The sequence below is a fragment of the Haemorhous mexicanus genome, chromosome 27, assembly GCF_027477595.1.
Source record: "Haemorhous mexicanus isolate bHaeMex1 chromosome 27, bHaeMex1.pri, whole genome shotgun sequence".
In the NCBI taxonomy this organism is placed as follows: Eukaryota; Metazoa; Chordata; class Aves; order Passeriformes; family Fringillidae; genus Haemorhous; species Haemorhous mexicanus.
Genome location: NC_082367.1, coordinates 6,792,268 through 6,808,640, shown reverse-complemented (window position 1 = coordinate 6,808,640; position 16,373 = coordinate 6,792,268). Strand labels below are relative to the sequence as shown.

Genomic DNA, 16,373 nt, shown 5'->3' with positions numbered 1-16,373 from the left:
GCTCAAAAGAGAGCAAGGATGAAGAGGGTACAATCAATGCAGGCAAATGTTAAACTGTCACACTTCCCCAAAAGCAACCTCAACACCAGCTCCAAATGAGGTTTTGTTGAAGCCAAACTTATCAGCAGCACTGTCAGCCATCCCAGAGAACTCTCATCCCACTGAGGGACCAACAGTGCCCTTCTCCAGATCAACGTTCTGCTCCAAGTTCAAGAACACAACATATTTTGTAGGACACCAGAGCAAGGCAACATGTGGCTCTAAATCCACACAAAACTACTACCCACATTATCTTGAGGATGCAAATTGAACCACTTGCTGCTGGCATTAAGAATGAAAACTGCTTCCTGCACCAAAGCCATCCTGGAAATACCGAAGAATTAAAGAATTTGAGCTTTCAGTACAACAGGACCAAACTACAGTCATATTATGAGCCAACAGGTAATATCAAACCCTGAGGGATGCATTTGTGGAGAACATAGTCTACAATCACAGGTTCAATTATCTTAAATGATAATCAAAAGGTAGTAAGATAAACATTCACATCAGCATAAGGAATCCTACTCTGCATTTACTCAGCAGTGCAGCCACACATGATAGGACAAAGCAATGCTCATGACATAATATTAAAAATAGTAATACTATTAAAATGAAAGAGCGGTTTCAGTACTCATTACATGCACCAGAAACACAGAACAGCCTTCAATGTTATCCCCTCTGAAATGACTCTGCTCAGCAAGAACACAGGAATGAATTGGCGATGACATTCATGCGAACCCGCAATGGACCAAGAGCAAACTCCACCTGCTTGTGAAAGATTTCACTGCTATAGAAACTATGATTAAATACACAGAGCCATGAATCAGCCTCCTGAAACGAAGGTATGCCTCGGCAGGCACAGCAGCACCCAGGACACTGACAGTTCAGTCACCACCGGCCCCCCAGAACTGTGACATCATGCAGAAAAACAGCTTTATCCAGACATTTCAGCTCCCACAAACATTTCATCTTTCTTACCTTTGGGGCTGGTTGTTTTAGGGGCTCTCTTGGTTTTGGCAGTGCTTAAAGCTGCACATGCCCCTTACAGGAACAGCAAACAGGCTCCAAATCCATTTTGCCACAACTGGATAAAGCAGCTAAAACCAAAGCCCTGCTGCCTCTGGACCAGCTGTGTCCCTGCACTGCACTTCCAATCAAGCCCATGGAAACAGGAACAGCAAACAGGCTCCAAATCCATTTTGCCACAACTGGATAAAGCAGCTAAAACCAAAGCCCTGCTGCCTCTGGACCAGCTGTGTCCCTGCACTGCACTTCCAATCAAGCCCACAGAAACGCGGGAGGAAGATGGCAGGGCTTACCAGCACTTCCTCGGTCTAGTCTCTGAACAAAGTGGATTTAAAAGAGGTTTAATTTTCCCAGAGGCTAATGCTCTCAAATCTAAATAAATCCTCCAAAAGAAGAGATTATCCATAAATTTACTAGTTAGAAATGTTAATATATCCAGTGCTTATGCAAGGACTGCTGCTCTCCATGCAAGAGTATCACCTATACAATTCCATAGTAACGGAGAAATGGATTTCTGGTAGTTTTTCCCCCACCTCCCTTTCCATGCTGACATATAGCCCAGCAGCTTTATAAATCCCGCTTCCCAAGAGAAGCAGAATCAAGGCAAACTTTTTTTTTCCTATTTCACTGAAAAAGCTCTCAAAAATCCGCCCTCGCAAAAGAACTTAATACAAAAAGCAAGATCCACAGACAGGAAAGCCCAGTGTGAAACATGAAAAAGAATTTAAATAAAAACATTGCAGAGTTAAAACTTCAAATTACACATTCACAAAATACAGGAGAAGGTGAAAATCAAGAAACAATTCCTTGAACACAGCTGGTGCTGGACTTACCCAACATACCCAAACACTTCCTCCTGTTATTCATACTCTATTTACTAAAGGACCCACCTACACACCATATGACACTGAGCAGGATGGGACTAGACCAGTAGAACCTGGCTGCTAATTATGGCCCTTAAGGCTGAGATGAATTAATTTGTCCCTCTAGCTATAAACAGGAGGATGACATCCTCACTAACCACAGGTAATTTTGGAGAGGATGAAACAAGGAAAAAGTGACTTGCCTGACATCAAACACCACAACAGCAACATAGCTGGGAGCTAAATCAAGCCTCCTGTCCACCCGAGCATCCTTATTTTCCCTGGACTCACAGTTGATAAGCAGAGAGAACACAGTCATTAAAATACAGATTGAAGGCTTCGTTTGGAGGCTAGAAGCAGATGTGGAATAATACTGGTTAGTGTAATCACTAGTGTCACATTGATTTTGGGGCTCCAGCAGCCTCACAACAATCCTTCATCCCACAATTATTTGTTCTCGTCTGGCATCACACAAACACGCTTTACAAGGAAACAAATCTAGCAGGAGCTGGACTCCATGACCCTGATGGGTTCCCTTCCAACTCAGCAGATTCCAGGATTCTGTAACAGCTCTTCTCCTGCTTCTCCTCTTTCACCTGGTTTGCAACAGACACTAAACTTCATATTGCCAAAAATAAAAGCCAAAATTTACTAGCACAAATCTGACATCACCATTTCAGTAATTATCCTCCTCCTCCTTCTTAGTCCCAGCTGATAAAGATAACCTCATCAGCACAAGGTCATCCATCCAGGAACACGGAGCAGATATTCTGTAGATCCATCCAGATTTCCACTATCAGCATTGCAGCAGAGCAGCTTTAAAAATGCATTCCCACAGAACCTGAGGCAGCCAGCAAAGACCAGCTCAAATCCTCCTGAGCCTGCCTCCATCCCTGCTGAAACCCACTTAAGTCTCCCCTGCACTGGGATCCAAAGGCTGGTGGGTGTTAGCTGTACCTGCAAAACTGCTTCCTGTGGATCTTGGCACTGCAGCAAACCAGCAAAAACTTTTAGACAGCTCTGGAAAGGAGAGAAATGGATACCACCCCACCAGCAGCACTTCTGTGCATCTGCAGGGGAGCTCTGGCCAGCACAGGAACAGCAGTGCCCAAAGCCCCCTTCCAGCAGGCACAGTGAGAACGGCCAAGCCCCCAGCCTACAGCAGCGAGCTCAGCGGGTGACAGACATCCCAGATGTGATTTTGAGTAGGACAGAAGGATTAGTCAAGAGAACACAACCTTCAAAGGCATGTGACTACAGCCGAAGTCCCCTGAAAACTGGCACAGTGACATGCTTTGTTCAAAGTTCAAATACTCCGAAGACAACAACCTTTGGCTTTATCCCCCATCCACAAACACCTCTGGAAGCTTCCCCTCCATGAGGGCAGCCTGAGACACAGCTTGTGATCCCAACCTCAAGGCCACATCCAGCAATAATCTCTTTTTTTGCTAAGTCACTCTCTGCAACACAGTGTTTACACAGCAAGAGGTCTGAGCGTGGCCCACCACTAAACACTGTGCAGACACCAAACAAGTCAGTGCCTCCCAAACTTTGATCCAAGTTTACAAATCGAGGCTTTCCTGTACGATTTGGGCCAAACTTTTCCTGATTACACCCTTAAAAGCTAAGGGAGAGAAAAGCACATTAAGAGAGGTTCACCCGTCCCACAGACAAGTGTGAGGTGATGAAGGAAGCCCATATGGGGCAGCCTACAGTTTAAATCAGTGGTGGGGATTAATCTTGAGGTATTTTAGACAACTGAGTCTGTGGCAATACATCTTAATTATGGGGTTAACTTTTGGGGCTTGTTTAACTAAAGGAAAACCTTTAGGTACTGGCAGCCAAGAGATTCCTGCTTTTAGTAGCAGCTTTCTGGAGCTGACAGTGAAAAGGTTCAAACCTCTAACAGCAGTAAACTTTACCGAAGTCCAATGATCTTTCCCAAAAGTGTTTCAAAAGGCACCGACTGCACAGAAGTGCCAGGCTTGCACAAATTGACCTCATCAGTATGCACCTTGTTTTGCCTCATGACACTCAGCAGCTGCAGTTAATTAGTCCTTGATAATGAATTGCCCATCTCACTGCACTAAGCTGGTAGGTGAGCGATTCCTAGCTGTGCTTTGAAATCAGTATGCAAAAAGCACAACCACTAAAGAGTAAAGTTAACAATCTGTTTACCCCTTCCCTCACTCCTCCAAAGCTGCTACCAGCCAAAGGCTCAGGGAAAAGAAATAATAAATCTATTTCCAGGGTTCAGCAGAGAGAAGCCATTTGGACTGCTCTCAATTTTCATATCTTCGCCACTAGTTCTTTGTGTTATTTCTCTCAACTCATTCAAGTTAGGAGATGAAGTCTGCTCTTTTGGCTAATAGCATTTAAAGCCTCTCTCTGGAGGTAATTAGTCCTCCCTCCCCCATCCCATCCTCAGCAGAAAGAGCAGTCACCAATAAACAAAGAACTTCAGGCAGTGACAAGCAGGGTATAGCTGAGACCAAAGCTGCCTCTCACTTCCCTATCTCAGCACAGCTGAGGATCAAAAACAAGTGACACCACAAGCAATAGAATGAACAACACAAGAATTTTCAGATTAAGGGCTTCATCAATATGAAATCAGGAAAACAGCAACTCCTCATCTACAAGAAGCAAAATACCAATGTGCAATCACTGGATGTTCTGCCTGGTCACGTTCCAACCCAGACAGACCGTCCTGAGTCATTCAAAATCAGCAGATAAGAGCAAGAATTGGGAAAGCTGCAGCCTTTTACCTCTGGTTCCAGGCCTGTCACCCAGCCACAGGCAAATCACAACCTCCACACCTCAGCTCCTACCAAGACACAGTAAATCCTCTGGGCAGAGGGAAAATGAAGGGCAGTCACCAGTGAGAAAGCACCTCTGCTGAAGATTGACAAACTTCTGCCCAGCTGCATGCCAGCTCCTCCCACGGAATCTGCCCTTGGATTCAGGGGAACAGTTTGGAAGGAGTTAAACTCAGCCATGGGGATGAGCAGCCATGCTGGCTGCTGCATTCCTTGCCTAACCATGACCCCACTGAGCAGGGAAGAACTGGGAATAGTTATCACCACAGCACTGACACGTCAGCAACAGCGACTAATTAACTGATAAAAATAGATCTCTGAAAGGGCTTTTTTCCCCTCGACACAAAGCCCAGGCCCAACGCTGCTACAGTTGCACATCCATTAGTTTTCCACAGGCTCCAAAATGCCAGCAAAAAATAAAAGCATTCTCACACTCAGAAAAATAAATCCACATGGCATTTGTATGCAGAAAATCACTGCAAAAGTGAATTAGGGAACTGATTGTGAATGACCTGGAGCATCTCCACTCCCACCTTAATGGATGCAGGAGGAAGATGATATCTTTGCCCCCAACAGCCCTACCAGCTTCCCTGCAGCCCAAAGTTCTAGTTTTGCCTGAAAAATGACATATTTTGAGGTAATCCAAATGATCCCAAGGATATTTGCAGCTTTCTTCACTCATAGTATCACTGAGACCAGCCAGAAAAACCCAGTTCTGTTTTAAGCGCCCCCCCCCCGCCACAGGTTTTGTACAGCTTGTAACTAAATATTCATCAGCAGCTAATAAACCTGCAGGAACCAGAGTCTCAGCAATTTTTAATACATAGAATGCTCCAACACATGCCAAACACAATGAAATTTGATCAAAATAGAAGCCATTTGTTTAAATAGAAATGATTTGGCTCTCAAAACTGTTATCAAATTGAACTGGAAATTAAATTAACCAGTGACCGAATGAAGTAGAATGCCGAATAATCACTGATCCAGCAGCACGAAAACAAGGATGCAATCACATTCCCCTTGTTTGTGGCACTGCCCCATGCTCCCAACGGGACTCCCACCCCATCTCCCAGGAAGTGAGTATGCTCCGTGCCTCAGACACAGCTCAGTCCTTGGGCAAACCAGACAGAAAATGCTCCTTGCAAAAACACTCTGATGCATTATCAGATAACAGGAGTATTGCCTGGGAAGGGATACACTGGCACGTTTGAAAGCACCCAGCACTGTTGGCAAGAACAGGTTTAAACTACCCTGAATGAGAAAGGGGTTTTGTTACCATCACTGTCCAGATATTCAGCTTCAGTTGGTGTAACTGTGACAGCCCCATCCCTCACAATCGGCCTCATTTTGGCTCTGTTTCGCCCTTTCCTTCACAAAAAGGAATTTAAACCATGTAAGTTGCCGATTTTAGGTGCTGTCGACTCTTAAAAGCAGTTTGGATTAATTTAAAAGGTCTGCCTGAAGAGCACCAGGCACTCCTGAGGAAATTGCAGCAGGGAGAGGAATCCAGTTACACTCCCTTGCATCTTCTGCAGCAATCAAACTAACTCAGCTGAACATCCTTTACCCACCAAGAGTGGGCTGTGGAAACTTCATCTATCCCCTTCCCTGCTGCTGCACAGGACTTGCTTTTAAAAAACAGGAGCATCACAAAACTTCAACTTTAGTACTCACTCCTGTACAATTCCAGCTTTCTTTAAGCAATAAAGAAGCAATTGCAAGGAGAAGGCTCCTGGGAAATCTCATTACACCCTTCCAATACTTGAAGGAGATTCTAACCAGAAGGAGAGTGACTTTTTATACAGGCAGAAAGTGATAGGAGAATTGTAACAGTTTTAAACTCAACAAGGAGATTTAGATGAATATTGGGAAGGAATCCTTCCCTGTGAGGGTGGTGAGGCCCTGGCAGAGAGTACTCAGGGAGGCTGTGGCTGCCCCTGGAGCCCTGGCTGTGCCTAAGGCCAGGCTGGACAGGGCTTGGAGCAGCCAGGGACAGTGGGAGGTGTCCCTGCCATGGCAGAGGGAGATATGGGAGCAGCTTTAAGGTCACTTCAAACTCAAGTCATTCTGGGATTCCTTGACTCCCACTTCTCTTTCTAGGCTTGCAGAAGCAGCATTTAAACATCCTAATGCTTAAGGAGCTTTATAGTTTATTTCAGCCTCAGCTGAGCACCGTCTCACTTCATTTACTTTTTTTGCAGCATTTCAGTGCCAGAGAAGGGCACCGAGCCCTCGCCTACCTCCACCTGGACAAACACAACCCAATGCAAGGCACAGAGGTAAATAATTCATCTGCGTGCAAACAGAGGGAAGGAACAATTAAGCCAGAAAGCACAACGGGGACGTTTCAAATTTCAGTCAACATGAAGGCAGGAGAGATCAAACAAAGAAATACCAACGGGGCCGCCTCAGAGGGAACTTTGGGGAAGCTGGAAACACTCACGGCAGGGCACGGGAGGGCAGCAGGGACCAAGCCCGGGTTTTACCGGAGTGCCAGCCCCAGCCGCCCAGGGTTCCCGAATCGCCCTTCGGAGGACAGCAGCGAACTCCGCTTCTTGCCTTCAGAGCCAGCAAGCGGCTGCGTTTGACCCGCGAGCCGAGTCCCTGGAGCCGCTACCCGGACGCCCCCGGCGCGGTGCCCGCAGCGCCCCGGCCCTTCCGCGGCATCCCCGGGGCGCCCCGCTTCCCCTCCGTGAGCGCCCCCGGCCCGCAGCGCCGCCCCCGGGCAGGGCCGGGCAGGGCCGAGCCGCGGTTCTCCGGGCCGGGGCTCCCCAGCCGTGCCGGCTCTCCCGGGCCCCCGCCCGCCCTCACCTGCCGCTGCCGCCGCCGCCGCCGCTGCCGGGACGCGCCGCCGGAAGTCGCGCGCGGGGCATGCCGGGAAATGTAGTGTGGAGGGCGCGGACACGCCTAGGGCGGGAGGACACGCCCCCGGAGCGGGAGGGACGCGCGGGGATTTGGGGTTGGGGGCGTTCGGAGCGGGGCTTTGGGGTCAGGGGGATGATGAGGTGCTGGGAGAGTTGGGAGGGAGGCTCTAAAGCCAGGGAGTGACTGGTGATGGGGGTTTGGGGTGGGAGCATGAGATTTTGGGTTCAGGGCGTGGGTGGGGTTTGGGGCTTTGGGTGGAGGTTGCTGGGAATGTGGGGTGAGGCTTTGGGTTTCGAGATGGGCTCTGTGATTATCCATCTCAGCCCATGCAGCGGATCCAGGTGTCTGCGTGCACCTGTCGGGAATGAGCTACCCACACTCAGGTGTTTCTCATCTCCAGCCCAACGTGAACCCTGCACAGCAAGGGCAGCTCAGCCCCAGGGATGCCGCCTTTGCAAAGCACCGTGGGGTCCCTCAGTCGTAAAATTTTCTTCAGCACAGAAAATTAATAATAGTTATTATTATTATTATTATTATTACCACTACTCTTATTTCATGTTGCTTCGATGTGTGTTAAACACCACTAACACATTATGTTTTTAAATTGAGGGCAATTGTAGTGAGGAAAAAAATAGCATTTATTTGGATCATAACTATCAGTTACAGGTAGGGAGATTATTAACACACCTGCCCTGCAAGAGAACAGTGAAAGCTGTGGATAAATTATAGATATGTACACAAATTGCAGGCTTTAGTTATGCACCAGACGAGGAATTTATTGGTTTATAATTGTGACCAACTGAAAAAACAAAGGGGGCTGAAGTGATGCAGTGACCCAGGGTGTGAGCTAAAGGAGACCCAAGCGCTGGCTCAGCTCCCCAAGCCCCCCAGGTCCCCCCAGTGCTACAGGGTGACACCCTGAAAGAACAGCACTTTGTGGGGGCTCTGCTCTTATCTCCACCAGGAACTCTGCACAACCAGCAAAGCCCAGGGAGCCCTGTCCTCCTGCCTCAGCTTCCCAAAAAATCTGTCCTCAATCCTCTTTCCCCCAAAATGGAGAGGCTGCCCCGCACATCCCCAGCAAACTCTCACCAGGCTTCCCTCCCAGCCCCTGTGCCCTCCAGTGCTCAGAGGGGCAGCAGGGCCAGGATCTGCCTCCTCCTCCCCTGCAGATCTGGCCCCGCCCCAGGGATCTTATCAGCAGCTCCCAGGGGGTCCTGCCCAAGCCCTGATAAGTGCTGGGCTCCACACCGTGGGCTCAGGCTGTCCTGCTTTGCCCCCCCAGCCCCACTGCAGAGGGTCAGAGCATCCCCTGGGACACACGCAGTGGGATGAGTTCATGCCTCAATCCTGGCTTCCCAGGAAGGTGCTACAGCCAGGAAAGACTGAAGCAGTCACCACAAGGAGTTTACTGCAGTCAAACCCATCCCCCTCAGGCAAGTGGGGAGTACTCAGACCTCCCACATCTTCCTTTGCTCCTGGGTACTCCCAGAACAGCAAGACCCCTGCACTCTACACCTGACATACAGAATAGCCCCGGGGCTGACCAAGGGGAAAGTGAAAAAGGAAAAAGAATTAAAAAATAATAATTTTATTTTTTTTCAAACAAGATTAAATAGCAAAGTTACAGAGGCATTCTCATGCCTAGTCAGGAGTTAATACATCAAAAAAAAAAAAAAAAAGAAATAACTTAACTGGAGCTATCATTCAAAAGCCAAACCAAGGGTGGCGATGCTGCTGGCCCTGGATCCTGCTCCCCAGGAGGCAGCTTCATGTGCTGCTGGGAATGCTCTGGCATATCTGGATGAAGCCATGGCCAGCCCATCCCACCCTGCCACCCTCACAGCAGGAGAGGGGCTGAGGGAGCCTCATGCCCCAGCACGGCTCCCCACCTTAGCCCCTGAAGCTGAGGCAGTGGAGATGTGCCAGTGGTTGGACAACAATGCAAAAAGGTGTAAAACACACTCAGGTATTCCTATCCTTTCCCTGCTCCTGCCCTGGCACTTAGGTTAAAGGCACTTCACACCCCAAACTGCAGGGCATGAGGCAGAAAGGTGGGGAGGGGGTGCCTGGGCAGCACCCCCACCAGCAGCTATGTCTCCCAGCACAGCAGGACCCAGAAAGCAGGGATGAAGCCCACGATATCCTCTGGCCATCTCTGGTAGGGGGACAGTCTTCTTCAGTGGCAGCCTTGGTGCCAGGACACATCACAGGGGTGTGTGACACCAGCACTGCAGCCACAGACATCCCAGTCTGGCTTCACTCAGGCCAACCCCAAAAAGGCATGGAGCAGCAGAGCCCTTGCAGCTCTGTCAAGCCCAGGGCAGCTCGGGGGTCTTCCCAGCACCAGCAGCTTCCTGGGGGCTGGCCTCTCCTGGGAGGAAGCGCAGGGAAGCTCCCACCTTAGTTCCACAGCTCTAAGCCCGTGAAGCAGGGAGACAATACTCCAGCTGAATTTCCAGGGTTCCAGCTGCCCCTGGTCTTTCCTGCACAGCCAGGGCAGGAGCAGGAGCAGGAGCAGAGCAGAGCAGAGCAGCTCAGGTCAGGTCATGTAGCGGGTGACAGCCCTGAGGGCATAGAGCAGAGCCGCCTGCATGCGTGCCTCCAGCAGGAGCAGGTTGATGTGCACCTGTGGGGAGAGCACAGGGGGTCAGGCACAGGGTCAGCACCCCGAGCACCCCCCAGGGGGAGGGACGGGCAGCACCTTCTCCGAGTGCTTGAAGTGCCTCCAGAACTGTGCATAGATCTGCTTGGTTGTCCTCTCTGGGTAGCAGGCCACTGTCTTGATGTAGACCTTTAAGTTGCGCTCCAGGAGCTGGTTCACCTCCCCGTAGTCGTAGTCATCATAGCTGGAGAGAGCAGGATGTGTTACTGCAGACACAAGCCTTGTGCATTCATAGAATCCAGAATGGTTTGGGTGGGAAGGGACCTTACAGCTCACCCAGTGCCACCCCCTGCCATGGGCAGTGACACCTCCCACTGTCCCAGGCTGCTCCAAGCCCTGTCCAGCCTGGCCTTGGACACTTCCAGGGATCAGGATTCCACCACCTCTTTGGGCAAACTCTGCCAGAGCCTCACAACCCTTATTGCAACTTTGTACTAAATTCTCCTTTCCCAGGGTTGCTCTGAACCTCAGCCAAGCCCGCCACCAGCACCACTTTGCCTTAGGGAAGCAGTAGAAGCAGCACTGTAACCCAGACCAAGTCACTGGACCTGCTCCTGGCCCTTCCCAGGGCAGAGCAGGAAGCCCAGCCACGTTAACCCAGACCAAGTCACTGGACCTGCTCCTGGCCCTTCCCAGGGCAGAGCAGGAAGCCCAGCCAGGCTTTGGGCACGCACCGGATGCCGAAGACGCAGTGGACGTAGTTCCAGATGGCTCGGCGCAGCACGGAGGTGTCCACGCCGCAGTGCATGGCAATGGTGTTGTAGGTCAGGTTGTAAACCACCTGGAACTTCTCATCCAGGAGCTGCCCCACGTCTGGGTACAGGCGGTTGATCAGCGAGTAGCCATGGTCCTCCCAGGTGTAATCCTGGTAGAGAAAGGATGCTAGGGTAGGGGTTTGATGGGGAAAAGTGGGGTCCCTCTGTCCTGGTTACAGGAAGGGTGGAGTTAATTTCTTCTCAGTCACTGTTTCAATGCTGTGTTTTGGATTTGGAATGAGAAGGGTGTTGGTAACACACTGATGGTCTGGATTTTTTGCTAAATTTGGTTTATCTTGAGTCAAGGACTTTATTCCTCTTGTTTCAGGCTCTGCCAATGGGAGGGAGCATATCCAGGACAGGTGACCTGAACTGTCCACAATCCTGGGAACAACCCCAGCATAAAGAGGAGGCACCCCCAGACCTGAGCCACTGCTGAGCACCCACCTGTGCACGGAAAGTGGGGGGGGCCTGCTCCCCCCTCCGTGTGAAGTCCTTGTATCCAAATTCAGGGTCCTCCAGGAAGCAGCGGATGTTGGACTGCAGGGAGGGATCCAAAATATCTACAAGGCACCAATGCAGTGGCCATGAGCCCAGATGGAGTCAGCACTGCACTGGGGAGCTGGTCCTGCTCTCCCTCAGGCAGGATTCTGGTTCCTTTCCCCCTCTTTGGGCTCCCCTGGCCCACAGGGACCTCCTGCCCCCAGACAGTTGCCCCCTGCACCTGCTCACCTGAGGAAGGGACCAGCAAACTCTCTGTCTTCTCAAGCTCGAAGCGCGTCTCCATCTCCTCCTGTGTGACTCCTTCCTCCTCCAGCTGGTTTTCCTGCAGCAGCTTCATCCTCTCCATCAGCACCTCCACCTCCTGCATGGCATCTGCGCCCTGGGGAAGCACAGGGCAGGGTCAAACCTGCCCCTGGTCGACCAGAGGGGCCCCCAACCCCAGATCTGCTGGCACTTGGGGGAACCCCTGGGCATCTTCCTCTGGGTTGGTCCTGCCCAGATTCCAGCAGCTCCCATGGCCCATCCCCAGGCCCCCAAAGGGAGGAGGAGGAAGTCCTGTGGAGGATGTGGGAAGTACTGCATGGCTCTAAAGCATCAGCTGTTCCCAATAAAGGCCACAGAGATTCTCCGAGAGCTGGGCCCCTCTGCTCTGGAGACAAGACTGGGAGAGATGGGGCTGTTCAGCCTGGATAAGGGACGGCTTCAGGGAGACTTTAGAGCCCCTTCCTGTGCCTTAAGGGGCTCCAGGAGAACTTGAGAGAGACTTGGAATTGGAGCTTGGAGGGACAGGACAAAGGGGAATGGCTTACACTGCCAGAAGGCAGGGATAGATGGGATATTGGGAAGGAATCCTTCCCTGTGATGGTGGGGAGGCCCTGGCAGAGTTTGCCCAGAGAAGCTGTGGCTGCCCCATCCCTGGAAGTATTAAGGGCCAGGCTGGTCAGGGCTTGGAGCAGCCTGGGCTAGTGGAAGGTGTCCCTGCCCATGGCAGGGGGTGGAACAAGGCTTTAAGGTCCCTTCCAATCCAAGCCAGTTTGTGATTCCCAGGGGCAGCCCCATAAAACATCCCAGGGTACACTGACACCCCTGCAAGGCAAAGCCCCTCTTACCCCAGAGCCCCCCATGCTGTCCCCAGAGGCAGGGCTGCTGTTGCTGTGGGGTGAGGGCGCCCAGCAGCTGCTCCCCACGTCCTGCTCCTCCTTGGGTTTGATGCCGCAGCCGAAGACAAAGGATGCCAGCGAGTGGTAGTGGGTGAGGAGCACCAGCGCCTGCACCAGCTCTGCCAGCGACCAGCTGTCCTGCCCCGGCCTCAGCAGAGCCTGTGACACACAGCAGGGCTTGGAGAGACCCCCAGCCCTCAGCTGCATGCCCACCACAGCCCAGTGCTGGGGCACGCCAGTGGCAGGGATACAGGAGTGGCTATACAAGAAAAGTCTTACCCATAGACCTGTGAGGGGCAAGTCATCCCTTCCCATCCCACTGCCTCCCCCAGCCCTGAAAGGGTTAAACCCTGGGGGCTGTGCACACAGGAGGTGACCCCCAGGATCAATCAGTGTGTTTTGGGGGGATCTGTGCTGGCAGCATCAGCTCTCACCTCGATGTGCTCCTTGGTGACGAGCCAGGGCCGGTGTGCCAGCAGCTTGTTGATCTCATTGAGGTTCCGGAGTTTTTGGGGGGCACAGTGCAGCCCCTGCAGCCATGCAGGGTTGCCCCCCACCTGCAGGAACTCCCCCATGTGCAACCCCACCAGGTAGGAGCACCGGTGCCGGGCTGCTGCCTGCAGGGAGAGCCAGCAGTCAGCCCCAGCCCTGCCTGGAGGCCCCCACTCTGATACAAGCCCACTTGTCCCACACCACTCCTGGAGGGTTTCCCTGGGGATACGAGTTCCAGACAGGGGGATTTCCCTCCTCACTGCCGGTGCCAATCCCCAGGGGTCCGGAGGGAGGGTGTTGTGGTACCCTGGGTGGGCACCAGACTCAAAGGGGTTTGGGATGTCAGATCAGAAAGGGGCCCCTCTGTGGGGTCCCAAATGTCTCCTGTGTGGGACCCCACACAGGCCCTGTGTCCCCACAGCCCCAGGGCCCTGCTGCTCACCATGATGGCGATGTAGTGGCGCTTGTGGTAGGGCAGGGGCCCGTCCATGCGCAGCAGCAGGCACTGGGTCTTCCAGAAGCTGCGGAGGTACTGGGGGTGCAGCCCCATGACCATGGCGACATGGTCCACCCTGCCTGCTGGGACGAAGGCCTCGAGGAGCTGGTGCAGGCTGCTCTCCCCGCCTTCCTGCGGGATCTGCAGAAGGAGGAGAGGAGGGAAGTGAAGGGCTGCGAGCTATAGGCCCCCCCTCTTCCCACCCTAACCTAAATGGAGACCCCCCAACAGGCAGGACCCAGGAGCCCAACCTAAATGGAGACCCCCCAACAGGCAGGACCAGGAGCCCAAGAGCACCAAAGCTGGATCCTCACCCCATTGGAAGCGCCCTGCCTCCGGAACGGACACCGCCGGGGGCCCCCGCTGCCCGTGTCCCCACCGCCAGCCCTGGGGGGCAGAGGGGGCTTGGGGGTCTCCATGACAGAACCCACACAGCCCGTGCAGCTCAGCCTGTGGCCTGGGTTGTTTGTTTGGGCTCTGCAGTGCAGGGGAGGAGCTGGGGGTCAGCCCCCAGCGCAGTGACGAAACGACGGTGCTATCTCTGCCTGAGGAGGAACATCTGGAGGAGTGAATGTGGGTGCTGAGATAGGGCTCAGCTGCCCTGGGGATGTCAGGGCAGAATGTTGGGGTCGGGCAGGGCAAGGATGTGGGTCTTTGCATCACAGATGTGTCTGGCTGAGTGGGAAAACTGAGGCACAGGAAGGGCAAGCAAACAGCAGGGTGAAATACAGCTGTTCCCCTAATCTCCAGAACGACCCCCCACAATGCCACAAGGATCCGCTTGGGGTGGGTGACCCCTCTCCACTCCACCCTCAGCACCTCACCCCGACCAGGCACTAGGAATCGGGGCTTTAGGAATCCTTCCCACAGCAGGGAAGGGTGAAGGAGACCCCAGCAGGGAGGAGACCCCCCCACCCAAGCCAATCCTCATGGCTTTACCTCTCCCAAGGGAATGAAGGTGCTGGGGCCCCTCGCCAGCTCCCGGGCAGCCTCGATTCCTCTTTCCTAGGAAGGAAGGCACAGCCGGGAGTCACCGGAGCCACGGAACATCCCTGTCGGCGTCACCGGAAGGGGTGACTCAGGCAGACACCGGCACGGGCCGCGGGGCCGTGTCCCCACACCCTCTGCGTCTGATGAAACCGGGCTGGGATGTTGCTGCGCTGCCGGACGCGTGTGACACACCGGGACAGCCAGCTGTGACACCGCTCCCGAGAGTGGGGCAGGACCGCCACGGGACAGCAGGGAGAAACAGGACGGCACTGGGGATCAGGAGCAGCACAGCCACGGCACTGTGCCTACGGCCTCCTCCCGGGTCTCACTAGCCCCTCGCTGGGCACAAAATGCCACTAAACATCACGATTTCCCCCCACACTCGCAGGGCTGCCCCTGCTCCAAGCACGGGGTTCGGGCCCTTTCTGCCCCACACTCCTTAGGGCTGGAGCTCCCGTGTGCGGCCAAAGGGCTGCTCCTGTCCCGGCCGCTTTCTGGACATGTCCCGGCTCCTCTCCTCCCTGCAGCCGGGCGGGGCGGGCTGTGGGGCACACCCAAGCGCCTCTCCGAGGGACGCCCGTGCGGGCTGCGCCCGTGTGCGCCCGGGGACGGGGCGATACAGCCCGGGAGCCCTTACCTGGCCGCCCCGCCGGGCCCAGCAGCCCCGGTGCTCCTCCAGCCCCGCGGGGCTGCACGGCGAGCCGGCGAGCAGCATCACGGCGGGGCTGGGCGGTGGGGCAGGCCGGGACAGCCCCAGCGCCCTCCGGCCGCCCCCGCGCTCCGCAGCGACCCCGGGACCCCCCGCCCGCCACGCTTACATAGCCCGGGGCGGGGACACGCCCCCGGCCCACCCCGACCAATGGGAGCTTGCAGGCGTGACCACCCGGCAGCAATCAGACCAATGACAATACGGGGCGGGGCCAGCACGCAGCCATCAGGTCTACCCGGAGCCGGCCGCGCTCCCCCGACCCTACCCTGGGAGCGCTGGAAACGTCCTGGGGCCAGAGGGAACCCCCTGGGCGAACACCTCTGCGCCGCTCGGCTGGCCCCAGCCCCGGGCAGGGGCATCACAAGCACATGGAACTGATGGAGTGAGCCCAGAGGAGGCCAAAATGCTCCAAAGAGGGCTGGAGACCCTCTGCACTGGAGAAAGGGAGAGCTGAAGGTGTTTGGCCTGGAGAAGGCTCCGGGGAAACCTTAGAGCCTATTCCAGAGCCTAAAGGGGCTCCAGGAGAGATGGAGAAGGACTTGGGAAAAGGACCTGACGTGCCAGGATAAGGGGAAATGGCTTCCTCCTGCCAGAAGGGAGGGATAGATGGGATATTGGGAAGGAATCCTTCCCTGTTATGGTGGGCAGGCCCTGGCTCAGGGTGCCCAGAGAAGCTGTGGCTGCTCCTGGATCCCTGGCAGTGTCCAAGGCCAGGCTGGACAGGGCTTGGAGCAACCTGGCATGGTCAAAGTGCTCATCGGAGGGGGACAGAATGAGATGAGCTTTAAGATCTCTTCCAACCAAAATAGTCTGGGATTCTCTGACTCTTTTACTGGGTTTGGTGTTTTTCCAAAGGGACAGGAGAAAAAAAAAAAGGTGAAAAGAAAGGATAAAAGGCCACCCTCACAACCATGGGCTGTTTCAGACACAGCACTGGTGCTGCCTGACAGCCCAGCGCAGACAAGTCCAGCAAACAGGAGTCACTGCACAAAC

The 16,373-nt window shown here is 53.8% G+C and overlaps 2 protein-coding genes across 6 annotated transcripts in view; both read right to left on the bottom strand.

Annotated features, from left to right (window-relative positions):
* PHACTR4 (phosphatase and actin regulator 4) overlaps window positions 1-7,616 on the bottom strand; it is a 50,145-nt gene extending 42,529 nt beyond the window's left edge. For 2 of the 4 annotated variants that reach the window (XM_059868548.1, XM_059868549.1), the window contains exon 1: window positions 7,556-7,570. The gene's annotated coding sequence lies outside the window, so the exon portion shown is untranslated. Of the gene's footprint in view, window positions 1-7,187; window positions 7,334-7,555 lie in introns of those variants that run through there. The other 2 variants (XM_059868546.1, XM_059868545.1) reach the window with 2 other exon arrangements.
* Window positions 7,617-9,184: 1,568 nt separating this feature from the next.
* SESN2 (sestrin 2) lies at window positions 9,185-15,464 on the bottom strand. 2 transcript variants are annotated; one of them, XM_059868383.1, is made up of 10 exons: window positions 15,309-15,464; window positions 14,621-14,686; window positions 13,628-13,822; window positions 13,128-13,310; window positions 12,643-12,870; window positions 11,762-11,912; window positions 11,477-11,592; window positions 10,949-11,139; window positions 10,314-10,458; window positions 9,185-10,238 (listed from the first exon to the last, which is right to left on the bottom strand). In XM_059868383.1, exons 1-10 carry the CDS (start codon window positions 15,384-15,386, stop codon window positions 10,152-10,154), a joined length of 1,440 nt encoding a protein of 479 aa, XP_059724366.1. In that variant the 5' UTR covers window positions 15,387-15,464; the 3' UTR covers window positions 9,185-10,151. The 2 variants fall into 2 exon arrangements, with proteins under 2 accessions (XP_059724366.1, XP_059724367.1); XM_059868384.1 differs by having other exon boundaries at window positions 12,643-12,852; window positions 15,309-15,463.
* Between the last annotated feature and the right edge of the window lie 909 nt (window positions 15,465-16,373).

Excerpts from the sequence above, each read along its gene's own strand:
- SESN2 (XM_059868383.1), bottom strand. The coding sequence starts at position 15,386 with ATGCTGCTCGCCGGCTCGCCGTGCAGCCCCGCGGGGCTGGAGGAGCAC. Across the intron at positions 12,871-13,127 it reads TCACCAAGGAGCACATCGAG|CCCTGCTGTGTGTCACAGGC; the intron begins GTGAGAGCTGAT and ends GGTCTCTCCAAG. Across the intron at positions 10,459-10,948 it reads CACTGCGTCTTCGGCATCCG|CTATGATGACTACGACTACG; the intron begins GTGCGTGCCCAA and ends TGCTCTCTCCAG.